The sequence below is a fragment of the Mandrillus leucophaeus genome, unplaced genomic scaffold (assembly GCF_000951045.1).
Source record: "Mandrillus leucophaeus isolate KB7577 unplaced genomic scaffold, Mleu.le_1.0 Scaffold110, whole genome shotgun sequence".
Lineage (NCBI taxonomy): Eukaryota > Metazoa > Chordata > Mammalia > Primates > Cercopithecidae > Mandrillus > Mandrillus leucophaeus.
In genome coordinates, this window is record NW_012099210.1 from 227,958 (window position 1) to 240,538 (window position 12,581).

The window sequence follows — 12,581 nt, forward strand, 5'->3', positions numbered from 1 at the left end:
TAAACCATGATAGACCTAATCAAATAGTTCTTATGAAAGTTCTTCTAAAACACTGAGAATTTCATGAAGTCTCAAACAAAAACTGCTTCTTACAGTAAACATAGATTACTTTGAAGAAAGATGAAGTCACTGATAGCAATAAAGAAATGTGGGAAAGCTGGAAACTAAAGAGATTTTAAAAGGGACTATAAAAATATTTCCAATATTTGGTCATAAAACAATACATTGCATACATAGAAGTCTTAGGAACAGAAAAACACATAGTCATTTCTTTTGTTAATTAGTATTAACTCAATGTATGATTGCACAGAGCAAAAGTGTAGAACTCACAAGAGGCAGAAATTCTTGACCTGAAAGCATATAGACTATCCTGAGGCAGAAATCTAGAGGTCATTTGCTCAACAGCAAACGGAACAAGACAAACAATATTAAAACAACTGAAAGCTTATTTATTTTTAAAAAAGATTATAAAAGAAACCATTTATACCAAATTTAAAGGAAAGGAGAGAGATTACTTATTAATCCATCTATATATTATAATTACTAGCAGAAATTTACCAGTGTTAAGACTGTACATACAAACATTCTATGGGTCAGTTTTCTGGATCTCGCAAACAGGATGACGTGCTTACTTTTTCTTGTGTTACATCTAAAGTTTACATTGTAAATTCAGGAAGTTAAGCAATGTTGAGGGGTTTTTTTTTCCCTAAAAGACAACTTTGATAATCTCACATATCTCAAAATTTTAAACAAAGCAAATAACAGAAAATTCTTATTCCCAGGAGAAAAGTAAACTAAGACAGTAAATGTTTACCACATGTTATCTAGTGTTGCAAGATAGCAAACATCAATAAGGTAAGATTCTTACCATAAAGTTATCCGTTAGGTGATTTTCTTGGGGATAATTTCTTTCTCTTTGGATAACTACAAAAAGGCTTGCAGTTTACACACAAGGAAATGCTCAAGAGACTATATACTAACCTGGCCTAGTCCAGGCATACCTCCTCCAAGTCTAAGTAGTCTGTCCATATTTCTAGAAAACAGAAACAAAGAAAAAACGTTCCTAAGCACAAAAGTGTTTATTCAATTGCTATCTATATAATTCACTTTCAGTCACTCAGTATGTCAAAAATATTGGTGGTAATTACAACACAACATCAGACTTCCTGTTAATTAACACCACATATTAATTCAAGAAGCTGTCTTCCATGCTAATTAACAGACCTTATTTTACTGCTTTGGTTTTGGGTTATCCCCAGTTTTAAAGACAAGCAATCTTAGCATACTTTCAAAACTTTGCTATCATTAAGTTAATTATATTTTCTTATTGTTATCTAATAAAGTACCTGAATGCAGAAAAAGTGACTGAAATGCTTATCATATGTATGATTGAATTTCCTTCAATTTGTCCAGAGTGTACAAATAAAAATCCTCACTTTTAAATTAAATTTTAACATCCTCATTAGTAAGTTCTGTGCTAATTAACTTACAGCTTGTCAGTTATCATCAAAACTACATGTGAAAGACATTGTGAGCAGATTATGGATCTCTGAATTAGCATCAAAGGCTTTTAAAAACTGAACTCATTATACTAAAAGAAATACTATAGCGTAAACATTAAACGTATTAAGACAGTGTTCTAGAACCTACACAGATATTTTGTGTTATTTCAGATGTTGTAGAGATATACGACTTTTTCACTAAGGAAATTCAACTGTGCTTCTCAATTATAACTTCAGAGTTAACCAATACAAGGTGGATTTACTATACCAATCTGATTTAGTTTTAATGTTTGGAGTAACTACAGAAGATATTCTTCAAGCTTGAAAACCTCAGAGAAGAAGTTAAGAAATAGCAAGTGTATTTGTATGGTCTTAAATAACAAAAAGAAGTAACCAAATTTTAAAAATGAATAGCAGTACAACTAAGTAATTTAAAAATGACAACAAAGCAATTTTTTCTACTTGAAAATTGCTATGTCCTTAAATAAAATTCCTTTTTCCTAAGTGTATGCTTTAGAAAATGGTATTATTACAAATTATATTCTAAATTAAATGCTAAGATTCATTTCATCCTTCATCCATGTTGTTTTACGAGTTCAAATTGCTATATAAACTAAAACTCAATAATGTACTTTATATATTACCCCCCCACCAATCACATTTGTTGAATCCTGGTAAGAATTTAACAATGTTAATATTGCAAACTTTATTCAAGTCCACCTACAGAAAAGAACTTTACTCAAGTGCACATACAGAAAAGAACACAAACGATATAGCCATGGACTCTTCAAAATGAACACATCCATGTAACCATCACCCAGTTCAAGAAACAGAACATTATCAGCACCTCAGAAACACCACCCAAGCCCCTCTTCCAGTCTATTCCACCCTGAAAAGGTAAAAATTCAACTTTCAACAGCATAGATTAGTTCAGCTGTTTTTTAATTTTATATAAACAGAATCATATATTTTTTGTATCTGGACTGTTTCATGTAACATGTTTATGAAACTCACAATTTTAACAATTTCTTTTTAAAATGAAAAGGCATATAAGAAAACATGGTAATACAGACAAAATTTCCACTTCACGATCTTAACGCATCCTCCTAATACCAACACTTACAAATAAAATCTCCATCAAATACTCATTGAAATTCCTCAAATCAAATATGGCATTCAACACGCAGCACTTTTTAAAGGCTGTAAACTGGGTGGGGGGCGGGGGCGGGGGATCCTGTATGTTTTATAATATTAAAGCAATTCTCTAGAATAAATTACTAAAGAAGAAAAAAATTTCCTTTGGACCATTTCAACCTTACAAACTTAAAGAACCAACAGAAAAACAAACAACATACAGTGTACATTAGAATATATATATTTATTCTAGGCCAAAACTGATTCCCAGCTGTGTTCAGTTTATCTATTCCTCTGTGTTGTTTCTGATGACTTTACACAGACTCCAGATGCTGTGAATATACATGAGTGATGCAAGAAGCAGAAAGAAAGAAAATCTGGCAGGTCAAATTTGTTTCTGTAGCAAAATTAGATGTCTCAGCAAAGAGGAAACATATTTAACAAATTAAAACATTTAAGCTGAGATAACCAGGTTTAATAAAAATACTAACATTTGGGAATGAAGTATATTGATACATATTCTAAATCACACCACTTTTGAAAATCTGGTTATCTATCAAACATATTCATAATTTGACATCTGTTAAAAATAATACATTTTCATGCTATCTCTCTATCCACCCCTAAAAGAATAATTAAAAGTAAAATACATTTTTAAACCTTACCTGGTCAATAACTATAACTCTTAAGGTGTTAACCTTCAATTTGTTGAGTTTGACAAATTTCTTCTTAAAGAAAGCTCTTGCTAATTCTGGCAGGCACAATTTCTCCAAGTATATTTTATTTTTTCTTTCTCTCCTGAAAAAAGTAAACAAAATAAAATATAATTATTTCGATAATTTAAGGAGAAAAACTTTATACCAAAATCTTTAAAAGAATCAACATTCCTAAAAATGAAGTAGAAATCAAAACTGTTTCTTAATAATCATTTTCTGAATACAGAATAAGCTACTTTACAGGGAGCTACAGAGCACAGTGAGTAACCCTGTATCCAAATTTTATGTATATGTTTCTCTCTTGAACACTAACTTTGAAGACAGACATTTCAAAACTTTTAGTCTTTCCAGACATTTTTCAAAGAACAAAAGAGGCCGGGCACGGTGGCTCACGCCTGTAATCCCAACACTTTGGGAGGCCAAGGCGGGCAGATCACCTGAGGTCAGGAGTTCGAGACCAGCCTGGCCAATATGGTAAAACACCTTCTCTACTAAAAATACAAAAAAAATTAGCCAGGCATGGTGGCAGGCACCTGTACTCCCAGCTACTCAGGGGGCTGAGGCAGGAGAATCACTTGAATCCCAGAGGCAGATTGCAATGAGCCAAGAATGCGCCATTGCACTCCAGCCTGGGCAACAAGAGTGAAATTTGGTCTCAAAAAAAAAAAAAGAATAAAATAAAAATTTACTTATTTTTTAAATAGGACAGTTCATTCTCTCATGTAATTACTATATAGGTTAATTGTACATTATTACAAATCTATCAAATATTATGGAATATTAGTGGTTACTTTTCTTATACCCTGATAATTTGCTATTTTATCATACTAGGAGGCATTAGTAGTCCATCATTTCTTAATCAATTATTCCCAAAACTATGCCAAAAACACTAAAATGACAAGAATATGGAAAAATGATAAGAACTGTCTAAAATAATGCAATAGTGAAAAAAATTATAGTTATTACATCATCCTTTCATTCTTATTGTGTTGTCCAAAGCACTGATCCATCTTTTAAAAAGATATAGAACACTAGAGACTTCATCTTTGTAGTCTTTTTTTCAGTCTTCATTTAGCACGGTTAAGAAATCAGAATTTTTCATTTTAATAATGGCAAAAGGAAAAAAGCAACAAAGAAAATGTTTCACATTACTACAAAATCAAAGATGAATGTGAAGGAGACAGATTATAGCATTCTAGTCTCTAATGATGACAATAAAATTGACGGTACAAGCCAGGATTTACTAACTTCAGTACTACTGAGATTCAGAACCAGATAATCTGTTGTTGTTCGTGGGGCTGTCTTGTGCACTATAGGATGCTTAACATCATCCCCAGCTCCACTAGACAACAGCAGCACCTATCCAGTTGTGACAATCAAAATTGTCTCCAAGCTTTACCAAATGTCCCCGGGGGACAAATGTTTGAAGTTATTTTTGATTGTCTCAAAAATCACTCACAATTGAGAACCACTGATATAAACAAAATCTCAGACTATCTTGAGATGATAATACCCTAGATTAATTTTCTCAAACTTAAGAACCAATGAGTGCTGGGAATAGTTTGGCAGTTCCCCAAAAAGTTAAACATAGAATTACCACTTGATCCAGCAACTCCACTCAGCGGTATATACCCCATAAAACCGAAAACAAATACTCAAAATAAGTTCATGTACATGCATGTTTACACCATCACTATTCACAATAGCCGAAAGATGGAAACAGTCCAAATGTCTACCAAAGAATGAATGGATAAACAAATTCTACTATAAACACATAAAGGAATATTGTAATATGAAATACTGTTTAGCTATAAAAAGGAATGAAGTACTACTGGTACATGTTACAAGTTAGCTGAACCTCAAAATATCACACTACGTAAAAGAAGCCAGGCACAAAAGGTCACATGTTATGTGATTCCATGTATATGAAGTATCCAATAAATCCACAGAGACAGAATGCAGACTGGTGGTTATCAGTGGGTGGGGAAGGGAGGAAAATGGAGAAACTGCTAAATGGCTAAGAGATTTTTTACCTTGGAATGACAGAAATGTTCTGGAACTAAAATGAGGTGGTAATGGCACACTGTGAATGGACGAAATGATACTAAACTGTTCAATTTAAAATGGTTAGTTTAACATTATGTGAATTTCTCCTCAACAGATTATTTTTTAAAGGGTCAGTGAGTGAACAATATATTTCTAAAACCAAAAAAGTGACATTCTTACTCAGTTACTTATTCAACAAGAAAGGACTTCATCACACAGCATTTTGCAATGAGAACCTGTTTTCTAAAGAGATGTGTGACATATTTTTTGATGTCTTATGATGTTAATACAGTTCACACATGGAAAAATGCTAAAGTGTACACAAATGTGAATAAAAGGAAATGGATAATGTAGAAATTTTAAAAATCACTGGACTAATTCTAAATGGTGCCTATAAATCTAAAAATATAAATGTTTTGCAATTATGAAGGAAAGATGGCATCCTATCTTCAACAAAATTATGAGCTCTCAATGTTTTCAAAAGTAAAGTAATTGGGAGGACGAAAAAAATTCTAGATATGGATGGTGGTGACAGTTACATAACACTGTGAATATACTTAATGCCACTAAACTGTACACCAGAAAGTTAGAATAGTAAATTTTATGTGATGTATATTTTCACATAGATACACACACAGGATAACAAATACAAGAACCAGAAGTAATAAGCTAGAGCCCACTAGAAATGTATTTGAAATATAGAACTGATCTATACAAGACAAGTATGTTCTAGGTTCATGCATGGTGGCTGATGAGCAGTTCATTCAAACCACGATGCCCATTCAAAGGATGACATATGAAGATATATGTACCTTCAAAACCAAGAAAATACAGAATACACACTTGTATTTAGGCTGGGTGTGGTGGCTCACGCCTGCAGTCCCAGCAATTTGGGAAGCCAACGCAGGCAGATCACTTGAGGTCAGAAGCTCAAGACCAGCCTGGCCAACAAAGCAAAACCCTGTCTCTACTAAAAATACAAAAATTAGCCAGAAATGGTGGCATGTGCCTGTAATCCCAGCTACTGGGGAGGCTGAGGTAGGAGGACCGCTTGAACCCAGGAGGTGGAGGTTGCAGTGCACCAAAGTGGTACCACTACACTCCAGCCTGGGTGACACAGCAAGACTCCATCTCAAAAATTAATTAATTAATTAATTAATATAAAAATTTGTATTTGCTATGTTTAAGCTTTACTAACATTTCTAATATAGTTGTTTTTCACTATCCTTTTATGGTCTACTGGGCCTAGATGGTAAATGGCGATGACTAATGACTATTTTGTCTGGTACATGAGAGTCAAGTACTATGACTCTACAGTCACAGTGCCAGATTCAAATACTGGCTCTAACACTTACAAGCTCTATGTCCTTGAGTCAATCACCTCTCTCCTCCTCAGTTTCCTCATCTGCAAAATAGAGATATATATCTCATAGAGCCATTTAAAAGATTAACAAAAACAATGGACCCCCAAAAAACCATTTAATACAATGCTTGGCATATAGTAAGCATATAATAAACACTAGCTACTTCATCAGCAACCCCATCCTAAGCATGGCTACCAACACAGATCCTTCTTCCTCACATAGTTTGCCACTTATTGGGTTTCAAAATGCTGGGCGTATTTCACATGACTAAATCACATTGGAGATAGGGACTTGCATTTCGCAGAATTTAGCAGAAAGATTCACAAAGTGAATGTGTTATACTTAACATAAAAGAGAACACTTTCAATTCTTAGAAATAAAAGCAATAAAAAGGTTGATGGATCTAAACCAAGTTTTTACAGCTATCAAAAAGCAGAAGACTCAAAAGCTCATTCATGACATAATTAACTTTATGGAAAATATTATCAGACAATATGAATAAAGTGTTTATACCTAACATAATGTCATACATACAATAATATTTAGAATCGTAATTGGTAAAAATAGTACAAAAAAGATATCAGTACTTTCCAAAGTTGATTACTTTTCACTTTTTCTTTCTCTCTTAATCTCTGATTAGAACCTGATATTGCTAGATCATGTCCATGCTGGATTTAAAATAAATCAATTTTTGGCCAGGTGCAGTGGCTCATGCCTATAATCCCAGCACTTTGGGAGGCCAAGGGGGGCGGATCACTTGAGGTCAGGGGTTCAAGACCAGCCTGGCCAACATGGCAAAACCCCATCTCTACCGAAAACACAAAAATTAGCCGGGTACGGTGCCAGATGCCTATAATCCCAGCAACTCAGGAGGCTGAGGCAGGAGAATCACTTGAACCCAGAAGGTGAAAGTTACAGTGAGCCGAGATCGCACCACTGCACTCCAGCCTGGGTGACAAAACAATACTCCGTCTCAAAAAAAAAAAAAAATTACTTTTCAGACTGATGCTCAATCCTTTTTAAGCTATTCCATATTTGTTATCTTACTGTATTTCTAATTCCTCTGTTTTCTGATTTGTGCAAAGTAGTTAAAACTTTATACTCTCACTTTCTTAAGGACTTTTTTCCAGTGGAAGATCTTGAGTGAGTCAACATTAAATCTAATTATATAAACAGGATTTTGAAAACAAGATTTCTGCAACTTAGAAGAGTGAAAATGGTGGCTGGGCACGGCGGCTCACACCTGTAATCCCAGCACTTTGGGAGGCCGAGGCGGGTGGATCACCTAAGGTCAGGAGTTTGAGACCAGCCTGGCCAACATGGCAAAACCCGGTCTCTACTAAAAATACAAAAATTAGCCGGGCGTGATGGCAGGCACCTGTAACCCCAGCTAGGCTGGCTGAGGCAGGCAGAATGGCTTGAACCTGGAAGGCGGAGGCTGCAGTGAGCCAAGATTGCGCCACTGCACTCCAGCCTGGGCAACAGAGCAAAGTTTCGTCTCAAAAAAAAAAAAAAAAAGGAAGAGTGAGAACGGACTCATCATAAATAACCTATTATGGAGTCTCCCAATTTCAGCATTTGAGTACAGTCATCCATCTGTATCTGTGGGGAACTGGTTCCAGGACACCAAAATCATGGATACACAAGTCTCTGATATAAAATGGCATAGTACCCTATTTGCATATAACCTATGCACATCCTCTCATATACTTTAAAATCATTTTTAGATTACTTATAATAACTAATACAATGTAAATACAATAGAAATAGTTATACTATATTGCTTAGGGAATAATGGAAAAAAAATGTCTACACATGTTCAATACAGATGCAATTTTTTTTTCCCCTTTTTTGAGACCGCGTCTCACTCTGTTGACCAGGCTGGAATGTAGTGTTGCAATTTCGGCTCACTGCAACCTCCACCTCCAAGGTTCAAATGATCCTCCTTCCTCAGCCTCTCCAGTAGCTAGGATTACGGGCACATGCCACCATGCCTGGCTAATTTTTGTATTTTTGTATTTTTAGTAGAGAAGGGGTTTCGCCATGTTGGCCAGGCTGGAACTCCTGACCTCAGATGATCCACCTGCCTCAGCCTCCCAAAGTGCTGGGATTACAGGCGTAAGCCACCGTGCCTGGCCTAGATGCAACTTTTTTCAAGTATTTTCAATTTGTGGTTGGTTGAATCTACAGATGCAGAACCCAGAGATATGGAGGGCTGACTCAAGAAATTTAGTGGCATGCACTGACAGAATTTATAATCTACTGGGGGAGGTGGGTAGAAGAAGTTTGACATAAACCCATAAAAAATATGTAAAGGGAAAGGACAGCAGTATAGAGTGAAAAAGGCTCTTGAACCAGTTGACTTTGATTTGAATCCTGGCTTCACAACTATTCACTATATGACACTAATTTTTATCTTCTTCTAGACTCTAGAACCTCATTTATAAAGTGGGGATAATACCTACTTTGCAAGTCTGTTGTAAAAATATGTTCAAAGCAACTTATAGTGTCTGAAACATTCAAGGTACTCAATAAATGTTGTCGTTGCTATTCTTATTGTTATAATTGTTGTTATTATCATTTTAGAACTAGCAGAGATTATTTAATCCAGTTCTCCCATTTCACAAATAAAGTCACCAAACTACTACACACAAAGCAGAATATGAAATGTCAAAATGACTGCAACAAACAGGGAATATGACAAGTTCCTGAGCAAGAAATCACATGGATATTCAGGCAAGGCTTTCACAGGTGGACACTGAATTATTAAATGAACATTACTACAAAATTGAAAATTAAAAAAGCATAATTGCTTCTTGTTACTGAAATAAGAGGACTAGATTAAATAATCTCTTCCACTTCTAAGATAATAACAATAAAAACAGCAATAATAACTTTTATTGATTTTCATACATAGGGTTCACAAACTATATACTAATAAGCACATGGCCAGTATAAAAATAAGATAGACCCATGTCAAAGAGATTAAAATCCAGCTTTTTTTTTTTTTTTTTTTTTTTTGAGACAAAGTCTCACTCTGTTGCCCAAGGTGGAGTGCGGTGGCACGATCTCAGCCCACTGCAACCTCCACCTCCCACGTTCTACCTCCAGCCTCCCGAAGTAGCTGGGACTACGGGCACGTGCCACCATGCCCACCTGATTTTTTTGTACTTTTAGTAGAGACATGGTTTCACTATGTTAGTCAGGCTAGTCTTGGCCAGGCTGGATCACCTCATGATCCACCCGCCTCAGCCTACCAAAGTGCTGGGATTACAGGTGTGAGCCACCGCGCCTGGCCTAAAATCCATCCAGCTTTTTAATTAAAATGGCAATATATTATTTACCAAACACTTCAGGCTGAAACAAACAAACAAACAAACAAAAAAACCAAACTCCCAAAGTCAACAGGTGAAGCATCAATGAAAGATCATAACTTGAAACCTTTCCTCCCTTGGCAAGATTTAGGGACAAATTCAAGACAACATTCAGGCTTTTTCACTAAACAGCACTTCACTAAACACACCTTAACTGTAGTTAATTCAGAACCACTATATATCTTAACCTCTAAACTTCAAATGAGTCAGCTGGTAGGTAGCCTTACGTGACAGGAAGGCCACCATTATATTAATCATCTGCACTAAAACTGTGTTCATGTTTTTGTTATTTCAACAGTATCAGTGCATGTCTTGCTGCTTTTCTCAAACACATTAAGTCAGTAGCACTAAAAACATACTTGTGACCAGTGGAATAAAATCACTTTCACACTAGAACTCTATTTTATGCTAATTTTTAAACCCTCTCCCCTGCCTTTCCATAAAATTTTTATCAACTTTTGGTTACCATTTATTTTCTCGAGAATTTTTCGTTCAGTCACTAGGTTTATAGACTCAAAAGTTTACATTCTTTCTCTTTTGACAGACACAGAGCTACATCCCCAGGAAAATTAAGTTGCAAGATGGAACATACGGTAGCAGATTTCTACTTAACACGAGAAATGTAATCAATTCACCAACAATTACTCAATTAGTATAATATTGAAAGTAAGTTAACAGGCACAGTAGCACACTTTGTTTTTAAGATATTCAAGGTCCAAAACCAGTGTATCTGCAGGACTTTTGTTTATTTTTTGGAGGAAGTTGAAAACCTAACACTAACAGAAAAAGGGTCAAGGCTTACAGAAAGGACAGGAGATAAAACAAACGTATTCAATGGGAAAGTTAATTCTACTCTCTCTCCCTTGTTTCTCCGGTATGCTTTGAAGTTTTTCAAGACAGGAACAACTACGGATAGAGCACAGACAAACAGGCCATGAACAAGGATTCTCTCAGAGAGAAGAGGTTCCCATTATGTGAATTCGGCCAAGCAGAAAAGAATGGAGAAAGGAGACAAGATGCACACCTGACCCTGCCAGAGATCCCTGAGAGCAGGCGAAGAGAATGAAGGAGCTCGGGCTCCTCCCTCGAGGCCCAGGCCTCTAGTGGCAACTCAGCTGGGCAACGTGACTCAGGAAAGCACGGGGCTGGTGGCGGCCTAGCACGGCTGCCTCCCCGGACCTCCCAGGCCTGCCTTCTGGGTCTTACCTGAAGGCGGGCGGGAGCTGGATGCCGCGATCTGGACCCTTGTCTTGCCTCTGCGGTGACGTGAAGACAGAGACAACAGCAGCAGCGGCGCAGACCCGACGCGGTTCTGACTCTGCGAACCGGCGATGAATCAGCCCGATTCCATTCAAAAGAGTTGCCCGGGCCTCTGCCGCGAAGCACTTCCGGGTTCACTGGTCTGCTTCGGCTTCCGTTCCCCGACGGCCAATTGGAGACGACGGGGAGACAGGCGGGTGTCCAGGAGGAGAGCTTGGAACAGACGGCGCGGGCGGCCCGGCGTCTCCAGTCCTCCCCAGTACCGTGAGGCGGAACTTAGCCCCCTGGCCGCTCGCGCCCTGCCGACGCCTCCTTTTTCTCTCCCTACCTCTGCGCTCTCCGGCCGCCGCTGAGATCTAGGACGGGGGTACATCCAGCCCGGGAGGCGACTGGCTAGGAAATGGAACTGTTAGTATTGCGAAGCCCATATCCCCTTTCGTTTTGGTGTTCACTGCTATTATGGTCCTCCTCAAAAACGAAAAGGTTCATTTGAACTAGATTTAACTGGTTATCTGAGAAGAAAATGTTTTAAAAAGACGGGGGATGATGTGATTAGAGGGGACCGGTAAGACGCCCTTTTCCATAAGACCGCTTTATCCACCTCTTGTCATAATCGCTTTGCAAGGATTGGATTTCAGGAAAAACTAATGTTTCCCAAATGTTCAAACCACCTATTTTACTCCGAGTTTAGTTTACAGGGTTTAAAGAGTCATTTATTCACATTTCTCCATGTAATTATCAACAATCACGTTTTACCCATGATCTACTTTGTGCTAGGTTTTCAAAAAGCAAAGTTGCTCAGGATATACTTGACAAGTTGATATTACACTCTAGGTCTAGGTACAATCTGTGTTTAAGGAAGCTTCTTTACCACGTTCCTCTCACTTTCTCAAATATGTTCCAAATAACAAGCATCTTGAAAGCATTCCTAAATCGAGAATGGCGACGAATCTACTGGACAGAGAGTGGGGAAAGATTACAGCGCGTGGATCCAAACTGATTTGAGTAGCACAATTGCATTAGACTTTTGCTTTAAGATATTCATACCTCTAAAAACACAAAGATTATTTTACTCATAGGTAATATTTGGATCCACATCTTTATGCTTCCCCCCCCCAAACCTGTGCCTCTCTATTCCTTTTTTTTGGGGGGAGGGGGTGAATAACCCCATCCTCCAAATAATTT

General features: G+C 37.0%; 1 protein-coding gene across 1 annotated transcript in view; it reads right to left on the reverse strand.

Annotated features, from left to right (window-relative positions):
• PSMD14 (proteasome (prosome, macropain) 26S subunit, non-ATPase, 14) overlaps nt 1-11,910 on the reverse strand; it is a 117,990-nt gene extending 106,080 nt beyond the window's left edge. The window contains exons 1-3 of the mRNA XM_011991394.1: nt 11,343-11,910; nt 3,302-3,434; nt 982-1,033 (exon numbers count right to left, since the gene is read on the reverse strand). Of these exons, the coding sequence (XP_011846784.1) occupies nt 982-1,029 (48 nt within the window). The 5' untranslated portion in view covers nt 1,030-1,033; nt 3,302-3,434; nt 11,343-11,910. The remainder of the gene's footprint in view (nt 1-981; nt 1,034-3,301; nt 3,435-11,342) is intronic.
• Between the last annotated feature and the right edge of the window lie 671 nt (nt 11,911-12,581).